Source organism: Trachurus trachurus (genome assembly GCF_905171665.1).
Source record: "Trachurus trachurus genome assembly, chromosome: 8".
NCBI lineage: Eukaryota > Metazoa > Chordata > Actinopteri > Carangiformes > Carangidae > Trachurus > Trachurus trachurus.
Window position 1 is genome coordinate 25266886 of NC_139905.1, and position 18756 is coordinate 25285641.

Below are 18756 nucleotides of genomic sequence, written 5' to 3' on the forward strand. Positions count from 1 at the left end.
TAGTAGGCCCTAGTAGCCTAGATAGTTGGGGGTTGTCGAAACTGCAGCAGTAAAAAGTACAGTCAGTCTACCTATTGTCAAAGGTTTTTGAAAAAAAAAAAAATTAACTCAATATTAACAAATTATTAATTGCTTTATAAACTACATTAAGTCCTCATTTAGTCAAGACAAGATTGATCCTACTCTTCTGTCTGCACAGTAAATATGAGGCATTAGCTCAGCAGCATTTAGCAAGTTTTCATGGGGAGCGTACCCATGTTCCCCGATCGGGGACTATAGGACCCTCTTTTGGAAAAAGGGTCCTATATGTTCTCAGTTTTTCCCAAAAAGGGTACTATGTTCCCCAGTTGCAATACATACCGGGGGAACATAGGGCCTTTAAAAAAAAAAAAAGGGTCCTATGTTCCCCACTGTTGCTGCTCGATGGACTCTCTGGACTCTTTATCTATCTGGCCTGTCTAGCCTCGGGCCTTTATACTAAACTTAACCAACTCCTTTCTTCATTGCCTGAACCCAACCAATGGGACAATTACACTTCTCACTCAAAGTCACAACTGAACTTTTCACTCAAAAATAGGCAAAGTCACTCACAACTCCACTTCCAGGTATGGGTACAAAAATTGCATGTTCCCCGGGTCCTTTTGGGGAAACCGGGGAACATAGAACCCTTTTTTAGAAAAAGAGTATATGTTCCCCGGTCCCATACAAAGTGGGGAACATAGGACCCGGGGAACATAGGGATGATCCCGTTTTTTCATGCTAGCTGTTAGCTTTGTTTAAAAACTTAGGACCTACCTGCCTCTGTTCAAAGGTAACAAAATCCTCCTACCAGCTTCATGTTTTACCTTTTATGTTTACTCATAATCCAATGTGTAAAAAGGAACCTTAAATTTTTACGAGGAGTTGTGTGCCAGGTCATTTATTGGCTGGGAGCATTATGCTAAGCTAAGCTAACTGGCTGTTGCCAGCCAAAGTCATGACATCATGTCCAGGCAAGCCTCTCACTACAATTTACTCTGGTATTACTGAACATTTTCCCGAGGTTTATTTTCCACTTTCTAACACATCCTTCTACCAAATATCCACTACAACACTAGACAGTATAAATTAAAAAACCTTTGTGAATTAAAGACACAGAGACTTTGTTGGAAAAGCTGAAATAATGCCAACATGCAGGTGTCATGTTTGTTATCCAGAAAGCCAATTTGGATATTTTCACTTCTAGCCACTTGGTAGGATATTAGGTTAAACCGGACCAGATTGCTGGAACTACAAGAGCTAATTCTGCTCTCTGAGCTAACAGGCTGGTTTCTTTCTTGAGATAATAAACTTTCCACTTTTGAGATTCATACAGTTTTAGGCACAAAAACAACTCGTTGATCTCCTCATAAGTGACCTGATGCACCAGATGGTTTATGAGACAGAACCATCTGCGTAGGCTTGGTTGGAAACTCTTTGGGAAAGTGCAGGCACTTTCAAAAATAGTTGATAGGTGATTGGATGAACCATCTGTCTGTCACTGTCAATCATGGTACAGACATCCTCTACCAGTGAAGCCAGTTGATAAATCAAACTCTGGCTGTAGCCAGTCAGAAAAAGAGTGAAAGCAACTTTTCCATTCAAGAAAGTCTTAAGTGTTGTTCTTTCAATGAAGAAATACCCCCTAGATCTGATCGGCCTACACCTGATATCACAGCAGCATAGCCTACTCTAATGTTTTTAGGACTATTGTTGTCTCAGCTACGACACATTTATTTTTATTTTAATGTTTATTTTGCAGGGACGATACATACAACATTGTCACAAAGAATGAAAAATGTGATGCATACAAGACGTCTAGCTTCAGCTAATTTGCAGTCTTTGTCCCTGGTCAGGCTAGAGAAGGATAAATCCCGGCTGATGGGAAGCTAATTGGTCTATATCAGGTCACAAGCAAAAATCTAACTCTCATCCATATTTGTTACTGTATATGAGGTGAACTGTGCAACAGAGATTTTCTTGCCGTATTTTCAGTAATTTCTCAACCAACTCTTAGCAAGTAAGCAAATTATTATATTTTGCAAACTTTTGCTGTAATTAGTTGGCACAGATTTCTATTTGTGCTGAAATTGACTCTCCTGGTTCTATCTTGAGATATTATTTATTTATTATCTATTTTTAGAGGGGGACGCCAGCAATCCATGCAAACAGATTTTTCTTTTATTAGGCTAATTGTTGGTAGATAAACTGTGCAATAACAGCCAAAAGGAACGGACAGACTGACCTCTCTGTGATGTCACTGTTTAGTTTCATTGTTTAACTGCCCTATTTCATTGCGTTTGTAGTTTCCATTAAAAAGCCCTCCCTCGTTTCATTGTGAACAAAGCAGTGACCTTGAATTCTCAGAGGAAATAAATTGAATCTCTAAAACTTTCACCATTTGATTTTATTTCAAGTTGTAGAAAAACAAAGAAGTTAGACCCTTTTTTTCTAAATGTATTAAAGGATCTTGTTATGTTCACGAAGCTCCATAAATTCCAACTAAAAGTAACTCCAACCTCTACTGGACCACTTCAAGCACATTTCAAATGACTCTGCTGGTACATATAACACATGCAGGGCTAATAAGGAGGCTGGGCTTCCACTTCAAACACTGGCTTTATGGTAAATGTTTGGCAGAACGCACACACACAGAGTACAAATTTCTCACATTTAACTTGCAATCCTCCCAACTAACAGTTTACACAGACTTTGAAGTGCGTTCCACTCGTCCATTAATAGGAAACATTATTCAGCCTGTATTTGCAGGGATCTCTTTGCCAGAGAGCTTTACATTGGAAACTCAATCTGAAGAGCACACAGTCTGATCACAACGCTGCCGTGGACACAAAGCCACCTCTCAAGAAGCTCACACACACACACACACACGAACAGAAACATAACATACATAACATTATAACACATTCCTATACATTTTGCGATGTACAGTACACAGTCAACGGATATCGTGCAGTGAGTATAAAATACTATAATTAATCAAGTTATTTACTCTTGTGCATGGCTTCCAGAGCAGGCCTAATGAAGAATCCTATGGTCATTATGGGTGGGGTAAAGCAGTGTAATTTGATTGAGGTTTTATGCTGGTCCAAGGCCCAGTTCCCCATCTGTGATGGTCTGGAGGGAAAACACAGCCCAGACTAATGTGAATGATTTCTCACTGGGTTTAAGTGCTAAGACTGCTTTTTATTGTATGGAATATGTATAGTCAGCAGAGGACAAAGCCAGAGACATAGTCATCTGAAAGCTGATATTTGTTTTGCAATGTTGCTGATTTTGAAAATAACCCCTTTTTTCAAATTTTCAAATCACAACTTGTTTATTTACTGAGCTAGACTGACATTTTTGTGCTTTTTTATTTTCTTGCCTTCCCTCTGTAGCATGTGACTGCCACCCTGTTGGAGCAGCTGGGAAAACCTGCAACCAGACAACAGGCCAATGCCCCTGCAAGGACGGAGTGACAGGAATCACCTGTAACCGCTGTGCCAAGGGCTACCAGCAGAGCCGCTCTCCCATCGCTCCCTGCATCAGTAAGACCGACCTCTACCACCTCTGTATACGACAGTGTGTTAATACATGTCAACAGCACATGTTACAGTAGGGCACATCCTGTATCACAGTTTTAATGAAGGATAAACTATAGTTTATACATTTCTGATTGCTTTATTAATGGTTAACAAACAAGTTTATATGTTTTATAGATCAGTGATGACAGTGTTTTGTCATCATACTTGAAGATACATGTAAAAAACCAAGAAGTATTAGCCTAAAAGACTCCATTTACTACACCTGGAGGCTGGAGGCCCGATCTTGAAGCAGAAAAAGGACAACACATAAACAGTAACTGAACCTGCTCTTCTGACAGAATATCAAGTCTGCAGTAACAAATGTTCACAGAGCTCAGTTTCAAAGTTTAAATTTGTTCTCGTTTGTTTCTCAACTGTTATAAATCTCTAAAGCATTAAAACTAATGTATTACCATTAAATAAAGCCATGTGTTTCAGGTTAACCTATAATTTTTTAAAAACTGAGCTACTGCCATCAGATAAAGAAGTTATAGGGATACTTCACCCAAAATCGATAATTCACCAAATCTCTACTCACCGTCATGCCAAGGAAGGGGTTGGAGAACTTTCAGAGTCATCAAAACGCTTTTGGAGTTTCAGGGGGGGTCTGGCAGGCAACGGATTTTCATAAAATGGCGGCGGATTGTGCTCACTTTTGAATCGTCCAAAACACACACTATGAAACATCCAAATACCTCCATACTGCTCGTTCGTACTGACCCAAGTGTCCTGAAGCCGCGACATGAAAAGGTTGTTTGGAAAAAATTAATTTGATCTCTATTTTTAGCCTTGATAGTCATAGTGTGTGTTTTGGACGATTCAAAAGTGAGCACAATCCGCCGCCATTATATGAAAATCCGTTGCCAGCCGGACCCCCCCTGGAACTCCAAAAGCGTCTTGATAACTCTGAAAGTTCTCCAAACCCTTCCTTGGCATGACGGTGAGTAGAGAATTGGTGAATTATTATTTTGGGTGAAGTATCCCTTTAAGCTGGAAAGTTGTTTTTCTGCTGTTGTCAAATCTGTCAGAACAGTTCACCATTGGTCAGTGGTGAAAACTCATGGTTTGTTTTGTACTGTATTGTACAGGGTTTTCTTTGATAAAGCTACTGAAGAGGCAGAATAAAGTTTTGTGAGCTAAAAGGTTTGCTAATGGTCCAGTGGCTAAACCTTTTAGCCAGTTTAGTTTGGTCATAAAGTTACTTTTTTTATTATTATTTAGAAGAGGTTGTACTCTTATCTCATATATCATAGAAGAGTGGATGGTACAACATGGCTAATATAGTTTCCTCTGTTATGGACACTCCACTTGGATGTTCCCTCAGGCCAACTCTGTCAAAACAGTTTGCGAATTGTCAGTGGTGAAAAATCAATGGTAGAAGTTTAACCTGATATAAAACATCTTTAGTCTCTAATTATTTTGCTCTTACAATGGGGGATTCCAGGCCTTTTGCCTGTAGAGCCCAGCTTTGATACCCAGGCTTCATGAGCAATAACACATCCTGATAATTACTTTAGGACAAGACCTGAAAAGGACAGGACATGTTGTTACGCATGAATTCATGGCTCACACTCATCCTGTGTTATTTTTATACTGCTGCTCCATTATTCTAGATGGACATTTGGCTGTTTAAACCAGAGCCTGGATAAACAGACCATTACTGCTCGCCTAACATGGCCTTGTGAGCCTTCAACACCGTTAACGGTCCGTCTCACAATAAATCCCCAGAATGAGTCCAAGGGAATGATGGCTGATATGTTTATTGGCTGTATCTGCTGCCTGCAGATTCCAGGCCCTCGGCAATAAACGCCAACGCCTCACAGAAACAGAGATGGGTCACTAGTAGCTGTGTTAGCTAGGAGCATCAAGTAGCTGGCTGGCATGGACAGATAAGATAACAGTGATGTCTGGGAGGTCGTGTACACACTAACAATTGTCCGGCTACGTTACTGGGGTTGGCATTTCTGATAAAGTCATGTGGAAATTGGACATGGTCTCTGCGGACGAGGGATCAGAGTGATGTGTTTGGCCAGAATCCACAATAATAATTCAAACTTGTGAACCTGCTGGAACAGGATTTCTTCAATTTTGTTGAGAAGGTAACAAATGTGGTGTAGAAATTGGAGGAAATGGGTTTTTTAAGAGCAGAATATATTTGGTTTCTCATATACTCTCTGAGATAATAATGTCTCTTGGTTTAGTACAATATTAAATTTTTTGATATCCCTTTCCCTGCCAGCTCTGATTTAACAAGAGCGTCGGCCTTGGCTCTCTGTACCTGCTACGTGCCACATTCAGATTAATGGTGACTCCTCACTACACATTCTCTGCACATCTGTGAAAACCAGCTGACGTTATAACAAGACATCCTATTAAATCCACCCCCAAGTGTTTTTCATACAAGTTATTCTGATATGCTCAGGGGTAAAAAAAAAAAAAAAAAAAAATACTCCCATTAGACAAAAAATAAAACTCCTCTATTTCTCATAGGTGCAACCATCACATACTGTGAGAAATAGTCACTGTAATGTAATGATGAGAATAAGACACATGTATTTATTTGTCTTTCTCACAGAGATCCCAGTTGCATCTCCTACAGCAACTTATACCAGCTATGAGGAGCCATCAGGTGAGTAACTTTAGCGAAAAATGACAAAAATCAGTATATCTCACAAATTCTAACTTTTTCTGTTTTCATGCTCACCTACACATTTTAGTGCTGTTGCCTCTGTTTCTGTAATATTATTATTGTGAAAGGGATTAAAAAGAAAATGTAATCACTACATGTACCTTAACTATAAATGAACTGTTCCCTCATGTAATTCTAAATATATGTGCATGGCCCTATGTGTAATTATGTGTGTATTTCTAGCACATGCATGCTTTTCCGTCCATTCCTTGTATTGCTCGTCCACTGAACAGACATCAGTGAGGTCTGACTGCTGCTGATGTGAACTCCAGATATTTTTCCAGTGCTCCCTGTGGCCTCGTTGCCCGTATTCCCAGCCTGCCCTGCAGCCTCCCCAGGGTCTCAGCCCTAATCTGATTACATGCTTCATTTGCACCAGTTTGTATTTCAATCAAGGCTGGACGCACCAGCAGTGAAGCACTGCCCGACCCTGTTGTTCCTGTCCTCTGACGAGGGTCTCCATATCAGACTGACATGTAGAAGATGTGCCACTGCCACAGCAATATTTGCCTGCAGCTTTCATTTTCATCCTCAGTGTCTGCCTTTAAAGGCTTTTCAAAAACATAATCAGCAGTAAACAGGCTGTGAACCTGTTGCTTTAGCTGCTCATTTGTTGATTCACAGCATATCACTCGGTTTTACCATGATACCAGTTTGTGTGAATAGGCTGAGTCACCTCTGATCATCGATCAGTGTCTGACGAGAGTGGCGCCACTGACTTCACCGAGCTTTGTTGTGAGTCCCACTTTCTACTATAGTGGCTGCCGAGGCTGTGAGGAGCTTGGACTCCTGTCAGGAACTCCACACAGACACCACCCTCCAAATTAGGAGCAGTGTGGTCCCCAGGGACCCGCAGAATGAACGTGGCACTGCTGCAGCGACACACAAAGGGGGCGTTTGTCCTCGCAGCAGGAGATTGGACCTTAATGAGAGCTGTGCGTGTAATGGCCCACTGCGGCGATTGCGCTAAGGGGCTAATGGGCAACGTCAGCTATCAAAGGGAGGTATGATGAAGGCCCCTAGGGGCCAGCGGGAGATAAAGAGGCCCCCCGCCCTCACCACTTCATTTACATGGAAATCAGGCGTGCTTGATATGGACTCGTCAAATTCATTTACTTTGGGATTTCCTCTTTTCTTATTTCTCCCGCCGCTGCAAAAAAAGCAGCAGCCAGGCATTCCACCAGAAATGCTTTCTCTACATACATGAATTCGATCCTCATCCCACATCCCACAACCCAAACCGCTCTTTTTTTTTTTTTTTGAGAGGGAGGAGAGGGGCGTTTTTTTCTTCCTCCATCATTACCCAGGCAACCTCATTCACACAGAGTATAATGGGAAAGAAAGGGGGAGACTGGACAGAGGGCTGGAAGAAATAATGAAGTTTGTCCATATTCAGGCAAGCTGAAAGGTCCCCCCTCTCTCTCAACTGCCCCCTCCTTTCTCTTCAGACTGCCCAGCCCAGCTTTCCCACCCCCCCCCCTAGAAAAGAGCACAAGGCTTATTGCTCTGGGAGAGGCGGATTGGAAAGCGAGGAGGGGGGGGGGGGGCAACACTCGGAGATGATCTGGTTCCAATTTGTGTCAGTCAGTGGAAAAGTGGAGGGAACAAATGATTTCAATTTTCAGTTTGGCCTCTGGTCCCACCACCAGCTCCCTCATTACAAAAGGTAGCTGGCGCGGTGACAGCGGGACGGCAGAGGCCATCGATAAGGCCGTTTGGCATGCTAACCCAGGTACACACAACGCGGCTGTAAGAGCAATACTGCTAAGACATTAATCTTAAGTCTGTGAGCTTCTTTCCTGGGGGTGGGTGGTGGGATTGGGGGCACAGGACATTTAGCCTCGACCAGCATTAGAGTATTCACTTTCTCGCCTCGTGTTGCCGAGATGCTGCTAGAGGTCCCCTGCTAATTTTGGGTAGGTCACTGGCTAATTTCCCCCCCAGTGACCCTCTTTTGTGAGAGGGTGACCTCCGTCGCCCTCGGAGATGGCGCACAATGCATGCCAGGACACTGACGAGGGAGCAGGCTGGAGTGGAAAAAAGTTGGGAGGAATATAGTAGGAGTGTGTTGACAGACACAGGAGGATCTGTGTAAGCTTTAATCCGTCTCACAGTGGCACTTTGAAGGCGTCTTTAAGACCCCGGAGGCAGGAATAATGTGACGAAAGGGAACACATGCGAAGCCCATTCAACTGAATCATCCTTAATGTGTCGTCAGGTTGAAATTTGCTGTCTAACTCTCAATCTTTCTTTCCCTCTCACCTTGTCCCCCCCCCCCCCAGATTGTGAATCTCACTGTAAAGCCTCCAAGGGGAAGATGAAGATCACCATGAAGAAGTACTGTAAAAAAGACTACGGTGAGTGAGTCCACTATGCAGGAATGTGTGCTGCCAGACGTCAGCCAGCAGTCAGGAGGTCAGATGTCTCAATTAATCAGATGGCGAGCACGGCCTGTCCACACCCTGCTGCTGCCGCTCTCCGCGTTTCAGCGAGCGTTTACTTACACAGCCTCAGGTCACGTCCACTAATGCGGATTAATATGAAAACATATCTTTTCTCTGTGATGTGGGCTTCCACGCTCACCAGGCTGACGGTTCCCACCTTTGAAAACAGAGGGTTTCAGAAACGCTCTCCAGAGTGGATCGGTTTTAAAGTGCGGACACGGGAAGCTGAAGCTTTTCAAGATGTGCGACTCTCGGCCAATAGTCTGTCATTTATAAATTATCCCTTTGTGCGCCAATGGAGCTGATTTGATCCCGCTGTGCAGGTGTTTTAATGACATGCATTTCTTTTCTACACCAACTGCTAAGTGATTCAGCTGAAGGTGTTGATGTTTATTCAATTTACATCCAATTACATTTAGCATTTCACAATAAAACACCTGGGATCAAACACAAATGGTCCGTCCCGTCTCCTAACACAGGAACAGAGGGGTTTTGTAAGACTGTATGCTGTAACTCTCTGACTGTTTGATATTTCGGAGCAACACCGGTTGGGTTACGTTTAAATGATGCTTGTGTAACGGAGGAGTCGCCCATAAAAGACATGCAAACCCACTTGGCAAATGGTCATTGACCTCTTGGCGAAACAGTTTGCATCGCAGTGCGGGAGACCTGGGTTCGAAGCAAAGTGAGAGTGATGTACAAAACTAACCTGAAGAGGAACAACTTATGCTTATAGTCTTCAATATATTGATAGATTGTTTATCCTGTGTACCTGAAGGAGTTCCCCTGAAACAGTTAAACATCTGATCATTTCCAACCATGGCTGATTCATCAGGGTTCAAAGGAAAATGACGGTACCTCGGCCTGACCTCTCTATGCATTCTTTCAGCCATGTTTCCTGATTGAGTAACTGAGACAACAGGTGGGAGATAATGGGAGTTACTTCAGAATTTACTCCCCCAAAATTTCACAAACACAAAAAACCAAGAGAACACTTCAAATAAATCATGTGAGAGCGCAGAGCCCTGCCAAGGCCAGTGTCAAACAACATGCACCAGACTTGAAAAAAATTCAAATTCAGAGGAAATGATCCCAAGATTTAATGGATTCCTCCCTGGTCGGTGCCGCACCCCTCCCCAGAGTTCAGGGAAATCAGTCAGACATGACAAACAAACAGATGAGTGGAGACAACATCCTTAGCAGAGGTTATAAAAAGAGAATAAAGGTCAATTTAGTTATTAAGTTTAAGAAGTTTTATTCTCCTACCAACTGCCCCAATGAACCAATTAGGGCTGCAGCATCTCAAGATTTAGCCATTCAACACACACAACCTCTGCAGCACCACTCATAAAAGAGTCAAAGCATAGATGCCTGAACTATGTAAAAGTAAAAGTATTGTAGCCTTGCACCCCCACAGCCCCCGAGGAGAAAGGGAACACACTGCAGGAGTATGTCTGAGCAATGTCTTGCCCGGCTCCGTCAGCCTCGGGCTTCTGGCTAAAGTTTCAGGCATTTTAGAGCAAATCCCAAACTGATAACAGAAGCCAAAACACACAGCAATCACATTATGTTTTATTATGTCAGCGAAGCAACGGAACAAGCGGTGCAGCTCAGATACAGCTGATAAGTGTTGTGCTGGGTAAATAAAGATCATAATACATGATTTGAATTAATATCATGTGTCTATCTATGTAGATCAATTCAACATCTGATGATTAATGATACAGATCGTTTATCAGTCAACCCAAACCACAACAATAGAGGAGTGAATTCCAACACAGGAGGAGAGAGGGAAACAACAGGGGTAGTGGGAGAACAAATTTTTCAGCGCTGCCCTACCCTGCTGCAGGCCAGCTGACAGTCTTGGCTGGGCCCGGGACAAGATAATGTTAGATGGGCCCCCCCCCCTCTCCATCTCGCCTCCTTTCCTCCGGCTCCTTTCCTTCCTCTCCTCCTGCTCTGTCTTCCTCTCCTCTGTTTCCCTCTCCTGTCTTCCTCTGATTTCTCCCTCCCCTCTTCCTCTCCTCTGTCTTCATCTCCTGTCTTCTTCTCCTCTTCAAAAGAAAACAGCAAACATGGTAGGCAAAATAAGGCCTTTTTTGAGCTGCTATATGTTAACCAGTCCCTATCATTTTTTTCCCGTCCATTGTGGGATGTGGAATATGTCAAATATTTTGGAAATTCCCTGCCCTCTGCATCTGCCGGCAATTCCTTTGCCCTCTCTGAAAAAGGTGTTCGTTTTGCCATCACACGTACGACGTTTACTCTATCAGAGTCGGTCATTGTAGTTGGCCATAATGCAGGATCGCTGAAATTGTGTGACTGACGATCAGTCTTTGATCCCTGCTCAGCGGGCCCCTCCCGCTCTCTCTCTTCTCTGTCACCTGTAGCCTCACTCCGCCGCTCCGCTTCACCACCGTGACACACCCCCTCTCTCTCTTCTCTGTCACCGCTGGTAAAGTTAGCCTGCCGCTCCGCTCCACCATGACACTGACACACACACCCTCTCTCTTCTCTGTCACCTGTAGCCTCACTCCGCCGCTCCGCTTCACCACCGTGACACACCCCCTCTCTCTCTTCTCTGTCACCGCTGGTAAAGTTAGCCTGCCGCTCCGCTCCACCATGACACTGACACACACACCCTCTCTCTTCTCTGTCACCTGTAGCCTCACTCTGCCGCTCCGCTCCATCGTTACACTGACACACCCTCTCTCTCTCCTCATCCGTAGCCTGACTCCTGACACCTGACTGCTGCTTGACCTCCCTCCTCTCTGTTTCTGTCAAAGATAACATGTTTTGTCAGGCTTTTGCACAAGCTAGGCTAATTAACGTTCGTCAGTTAGGTTACGTTACCAGGTTGGCCGCACTACTTACCTTGCTCTATTTTACTTGTCCCAGCTTCACCGTCACTACATTTTTTTAAATATTTGTTTAGAGCATTTCTCAACCCTTTGTTTTCCTCTTCTCTTTTTCTCTTTTCTTTTCTTTTCTGGGCACCGGACTTGTGCTGACCAGACATTTTGAGTGTAGGCCTTCTGAACTAATAATAACGTCAATAACAAATTCGATCACGGGCCAAACCATTTTTGTGTTTGGGGTGGGGGGTGGGGGTTCTTGACCACTACTATTTTAAAGGAAAATTAGGAAGAAAACAAATAAGAAAGACTTAAATGTATTAAACATATCTTTTTCCACATAGGACTAATTTGACAATAATAATAAAAAAAAAGTCCACAAAAAAAAGTCCACAATTTAATGAGGGCCCAGTTGTGGGCCCCCCTCTTTCCTGGGCCCGGGACAGCAGACCCGTTTGTCCCCCCCTATCGGCGGGCCTGCCCTGCTGTGTAGCTGCACATTCATCCACATGGAAAATGATCCACTCCACTCTTTGGATTTTCTGCACCATTAATCATCGCAATAAAATGGTTTATCTGTTATCGGTGGATCCACATATGTAAACCACAGAGACCAAAAGAAAAGCCTTTGAGGCAGATCCAGTGTTTCACAGGATACACTCTCCTCTCAGCCAAGTCCGGGCAAGTATTGTATCCACTGAAAAGACAATAAGAGCATGTCTCCAGAGACCACACCTACATTTTTCTTTGTTAAAACGGTTATGAATTCCTTGTCAGTTTCAAACTGGATCATTAGCAGCTTGTAGAATCTGTCATGTGGTTTTCAGTGAGAAATTAATGTGTATCAACCAGTTGTCCATCCGCTCAGATCCTCTCAGCTGCACTAATGTTGATCTCTCTCAGAGCCGACCACGTCCACTCTCACTCAAAGTCATCATCAGCGAAACCTCATCCACTGTCTGTCAGAAAACCAGCTTTAGGTACTTTCAACAGCATCCAAGCGAAAAATGGCGAAACATATTTTATTCTCCTTTAACAGTCGAGTCGACGGTAATTCAGGCCATTTGTTGCATTTTGCCAGGAAGCCAAACACAGCCATTATTCATATTTCCATTGACTTAAATCTTAATCATCAGAGCTGAGACGGACCCTGCGTCTATAAATCAGTCTGGCTGATCCAAGCGAAGCGGGCGGTTCCTGTTGGTTTTCTCTGAAGTTCCTCTGAAAAGTCTGGAAGCAGATGATCCCGCCTGCGCTCGGGCAGTATGGCAGACATCATTGCTTAGCATGCATTCCCTTTGCCTCGGTCTAATTCATTTCTCAGGCCTGTCGCCTTGCTTTTGTGGGGCTTCGGAGCCTCTGCTCTGTTCTTCTGGGGGCCACAACCCCCCATGTGTGAGTGGTGATCCAGGCCCCCAGGGGTCACGGGAAGGGGCCCTCTGTTTAAACACAGTTGTGCGCTCTGCCGGCACCGAGCATTCCTCGGGGCACAAACAGGTGGTAAATTAGGCAGACGGTGACGGATTGCCACCCCGGAGAGAAAGAAATATGTTTTGTTTATTCAATTTTTGTTTTTCATCACTGCCGTAGCTACGGAGACGGCCGACACAAAGGGATTATATTCTCGCCTCAGACCCTCCTCTGCACACACGTACCCTCCCTCTCCCTGCCACCGGGAGGACAATGAATCAAAGGGCCGCGTGTTTACCGACGCTCCGGGGTAGTGCTCAAAGGCAGGGTGCCCCCCTCACCCACCCCCTCCCTCTTAGCCTTGACGGCCCCCCCCTCTGTGCTCACCCAAGGGTAGCAGGTCCCTGATCATTCACTCAGCTGATAACCAGAGGGGACAGGGGCCTCAGTGTGGTAATTAAGCAAGCGCTAATTTCATTAGCCCTTGCTTGTTGGTGGCATGCAGTGTCAAGCTGCAGCACACTGCCCAAAGAAGATAAACCCAGTGGGAAGTTTGGCTGTGAGGGAGGCTCAGTTGGCAGCCATTGTGCAAGTGCAGGATCATCTGACACTTATCTCTTCTTTTTCACTGTCCGTCTCACCAAACAGTGCGCACTGTTTCGTAATACATTGTTTGACCCCACGCTCTCAGTCTCTCTCCGGTGTCTATTTAGCTCCGACCAATAGGCAGAAGGTGTGTGTGTGCGTGTGCGCGGATTTGTTATGTGTGTGTGTGTGTGTGTTTAAATACTGAGAACATACTTGAGAGAGAAAGAGAGGCAGACACTGACACAGAGACCGGGCTTGGATGCTGTAACCGAGTCCCCTCGGCCCGGACAGGAGAGCGCTACCTCCACCGGATTCTCACGCTGCGGAGTTGGATGGAGCTCTGGGAGCAGAACCCGGATAGCTCATGAGGTCGGAAACACATCCTGATTCTCCTGGAACTTTTTCTGTGGCTGGGAAGACAAATAGTGGCCCCTCCTTACCACCAACCCCCCCCCCCCACATACACACACACACACACACACACATACACACACACACCGCCCCCTCCTCGCACACCCTTTATGTGTCTGGATGGAGGAGAGGGCTGCATTGAATGGCAGGGCTGTGAGAGCTCGCTCTCCTCAGCCCAACAAACCTTCTTTCTTCCGAAATTGTGTGCAATTTGCTCACGCCATGCATTGACACACATACTCAAACACCACCACTCCTCCGGTGCTCTCCATTCTTGGCAGACGGATGAACACCAAAAGTGATCATGTTCAGCCAGGAAGGCAAATAAAAGGCTAACCTATTGGAATATAGGGATAAAATAAGAAAAAAAGAGGGATTAGAGTTTAAAAAATCATCATTATTATTATTATTATTATTATTATTATTATTATTATTATTATTATTATTATTATTATTATCATCATTAGTATAACTACACAATTATTTTTGTCTACTTGTAAGTTTATGATGCTTGTGTGTACAACAAAACTCCAGGAACCTGTTTAGCAATAAATGAGTAATGCATAGAATACAAATTGGCAAATAGAAGATTTCTTTCCATCATCTAATCCAATCCAATCTTCTACAGATTGGATTAATTCTCACAATTGTAACTGACCTTCTCCCCCCCCTCACACACACACACACACCCCCCCCACACACACACACCTTCATCTTAATAGCACATTCCTGGCAAAACCCACGGGGTAACACTCTTCACTTAAAGCACAGATTAGCTCTGTCGCCTTTGAGCTGTTTACCTCTTGTTCCAATCAAAGTGATGAAGTAATGGTTGCTTTGTTGGACAGAGGATCCATGCAGGGGAGCCTCCGCAAAGGAGGTTTTACTCATTTCCTGATATTAAAATATCTGCCACAAGTGGTGTTCCAATAGTTACCAGGCTCAGCGTGGTTTTAGCCCGAGGTTGTCAGTGTTCAGACTCCACTTTAGCACCTGATTAAGCAATTGGAAAGGATCTGTTTCAGAAGTTATATTGTTAGCAGATGTGGCATTTTTCTATAAAACTCTTTCTTTTGGCCATTTCTTTTTTAAAGTGTATATTTTTGAGGTTTTTTGCCTTTAATCGATAGTGTAGTAGTAGAGAGACAGAAAATGGGGAGGCAGAGAGAGGGGGAATGACACGCAGCAAAGGGCCGCCCGAGTCGGGATTCGATACGGGGCCGGCTGCTGCGAGGACTGTAGCATCTGCACATGGGACGCCTGCTCCACCAACCGAGCCAAACGACACCCCGGCCATTTCTTTTTGGCAAATAAAAATAATGTATATATAATAACTCTCCCTGGCCACCTGAAGAAAAACGTCTCTCTTCTCTTCAGATGTTCGCATGCGAGCGGTGCTATGACAACTGTTGCTGTGGTCGGGCGTGTGCTCAGGAGCACGGGGGAAAGGTCATAGGTCAGAGATGAGGGGAGAGATTTCTGGTTTTTGTTCAAACAGCAGCTTTTATTGGACATTTTATATGATGTTGTTTTAAAAGTGTTGGCATCTGTCTGAGGCTGCAGACAGATGCCAACACTTGCCAACAAAGTTATTACTGTTTATGACAATGGTTCCCAACTCGCCTGATGTACGCTGATGAAGTCATCCACCCCCTTGTCAACACTGGCATATTACAAATGTGTTCATTTGCATTTGTTTCATTTAATGTTCAACATGTTGATCTGTCAGTTTTAAAGCCAGTGTACTACTAAGTAACACTTAGAGTAGTAAAAGCTTCTCATTTTAATCATTTATCCATTAAAGGTGGCTTTTTAACTTGTTTCTTTAACCTTATTCAATATTTACCTACATTACCCTGACACCTCTATTTCAATCATTATAGTCTGCTGTACGCTACAACCAGAGGTGGGAGACTTTAATCATAAGACTTGACTTAAGTCACAAATTTGAGGACCTGAGACTTGCTTGACCAACACTGATAAAAGGCTTTGACTTTGTGTTCATGACTTGAGATAGATGACTCAAATAAACCTAACTTTTTTTTAATGAAATACGTTATATTTTGTTTTTGAAACATTAATTATACTGTGATACCCACAAAACTGGTAACCTACTGGGACACAGCAGACCAGAGGCAGCTCTTGTGAGAAGCACTAATACTTGAATTGCAGGAGGAAAGAGTACAAAACAATGCAGGTTCCTCATAGTGTGTTTAGTAATACAGCTACAGATATAATATCACTCAGTGGAGTGCTTACACCTCCACCAAGCCAAACAGTCACACCTTATGGGTGATCCTGCTAGTAAAGTAACAGAAGAAGTGAAAACATAACCTCCTTTGCAGAGGTATCAATAATAAGATAAGAATAAAAGTAGCAGTGGGTAGCTGCCGTCACAGATCCAGACTCAACACAAATCAATTATCTGTTTGATTCATAAGGGCTAATTAGATTCAGAACAGTTTTCATAAATGTTTCATGACAACTGACAAAGAATTATTGTTAGTTGTGATTTATCTAATGTGAGCGATGACTTGATTTGCTTTTCATTCTCACTACAGTAACTTCACCACTGACAGTTACTTGACTTGCCCGATGTAATTCACTCCTTCCTCCTCCTCACACCTCTGGCTATAACTGCTATATTCAGATTTCTGATCCCTTGGCAACCATCTCAGTTGAAGCAAGTGATGTTCAGGTGTGGATTGACTCAGGTGTACAAACAGTAAACCCAGCGATACAGGGGGCCAAACACACACCTCTAGTGTATTTCACACTAATCAGTTGTTCATAAAGGTTTTTTAACCTCAGCTTCTCTCTGCTCCTCCTCCAGCTGTCCAAGCGCACGTCCTCAAGGGAGACAAAGCAGGCGAGTGGTGGAAGTTCACCGTCAACATAATATCCGTCTACAAACAAGGTGAGCACCGCATCCGCCGCGGGGACCAGCTGCTGTGGGTGCGCGCGAAGGACGTGGCCTGCAAATGCCCCAAGATCAAGCCTGGAAGAAAGTACCTGCTGCTGGGGACGGACGACGACTCCCCCGGGCAGAGCGGCGTGGTGGCGGACAAGGGGAGCCTGCTCATCCCTTGGAAAGACCTGTGGGGCCGCCGGCTGAGGAAGTTTCAACAGCGTGACAAGAGGGGGAAGTGCTAAAAAAAATAGCTGGAGAGGAGAGAATAAGAGAGAGATTGAGGGAGAGGTGGAGGCGAGAGAACACCTCTACTGGGACTGGATGCGAGGAAGAGAAGGGGATGGATGGATGGATGAATAAAAAATAAATAAATAAACTGGAAGAATAAAGGATAGAGAGACACAGGTGAAAAGTAGGAGAGATGGGGGAATGACTGAGTGCTGCTGCTCTGAGTTGGAGCGAAGAGATTAGTGGTTCTTTTTTTTCTTTTTTTTTAGGAACTTTTGTGAAGGAGCTCATTCTACAGTTTTTCTGTTCATCTTTCAAGGTTTGTTTTGTCGTGTAATTGCAGAGTTTGCACCTAATGTTACAGATATGTCACATCCTGACTATTTTACCCATGATGCTGTTGTGTGTGTGTTTTTTTTGTTTTTTTTTTAAGTCCCTTCAGTTTCAAAGAGCAATGCATCTACTGTATCTCCCCTTCTGTGTCTGCAGAGGATCTATTTCCACTGTTCTGTGTCCAGTTAAAAGAAGAGTCACTGCACGGCGCTGCAGGACTCCACTCATGTATGATAAGTTGCTTTTGCAACCTGCCAAACTTTGGAGAAACTTTTTTTTTTTTTTTTTTTTTCCCAACAGCTGGAAGCTAGTTTATAAGTGTGGTGAGAGTGCCATTCAGCCCCGAGAGCTCCCTGCTCATATGTGAGTGTTACCTCAGTGTTGTGGGAACAAAACGCCATAATGATCCTCTCCTCGTTCTGTATAATGATCTCAGTACACGCGAGTCTTTGTTGGCGCTTATTGATATATCCGCGGTATGTTGTGGTTGTGACCTCTGCAATGTAAAGTAACCATACGTGCATACATAGACATTATTTTTTAGTAGGCGGTGCCCTAGCATCAGCTAGATGTAGAGTAGACGTGTCAACCATGCACTTATTTTTACTAGTCAGACCTTTTAGAACATATGAGATATGTTCCATTTTTTTCTGAGAGTGGCATCCAAAAATTTAAATATTCCCAAACTGGACCATCTGATGCAAGAAGCTGCCTCACCGACGACTGATGTTTGATCGGAGCCGTCACTGCCAGTCAGACACATGTAAGAGACAGAAGGTGCTGAATCCGGTGTTTATCCTCCAATAAATGAAAAGGTGGATGTCCCAGAGTGCAGATCAGTTCTCACTTTGTTACTTATGAAAGAAAAATAAAGTGAGAGAGAATATCGACCTATCAAACAATCCTCATACAACTGACACACTGCATGCTCACTATTTACTGTAGCTGACTGATAGCTAACAATGATTGTGAATTATGTACACATTTAATTTGTATACAGTACTCAGTGTTGTGGGAAAATAACCTGTGGAGTGATGAAATATCACAGATGTTTTGTTTTTTTTGTGTGTGTGCAGCGCGTTCAGCACGCCGTGAGTCAAACGTTCGTCACCTCAAAGCCACTTTTTGACGACTGGATTCCATAATCAAGACTTGGTACTCGACAAAAAGGCATGAGCGATTGTCTACATGTTATATAGCTGTATAGTATTATTTCTTCTTTTGTTTTGTTAAACATTAACTAGATCTATCTCCATGTGAACTTAACCAGAGTTTTTAAATACTA

General features: G+C 43.7%; 1 protein-coding gene across 1 annotated transcript in view; it reads left to right on the top strand.

Moving 5' to 3' along the window:
• ntn1b (netrin 1b) overlaps positions 1-17152 on the top strand; it is a gene marked incomplete at both ends in the record, with an annotated part of 46175 nt that extends 29023 nt beyond the window's left edge. Inside the window, 4 exons of the mRNA XM_083977194.1 lie at positions 3417-3566; positions 6178-6231; positions 8574-8648; positions 16833-17152. Coding sequence (XP_083833320.1) covers positions 3417-3566; positions 6178-6231; positions 8574-8648; positions 16833-17152 — 599 coding nt within the window. The remainder of the gene's footprint in view (positions 1-3416; positions 3567-6177; positions 6232-8573; positions 8649-16832) is intronic.
• Between the last annotated feature and the right edge of the window lie 1604 nt (positions 17153-18756).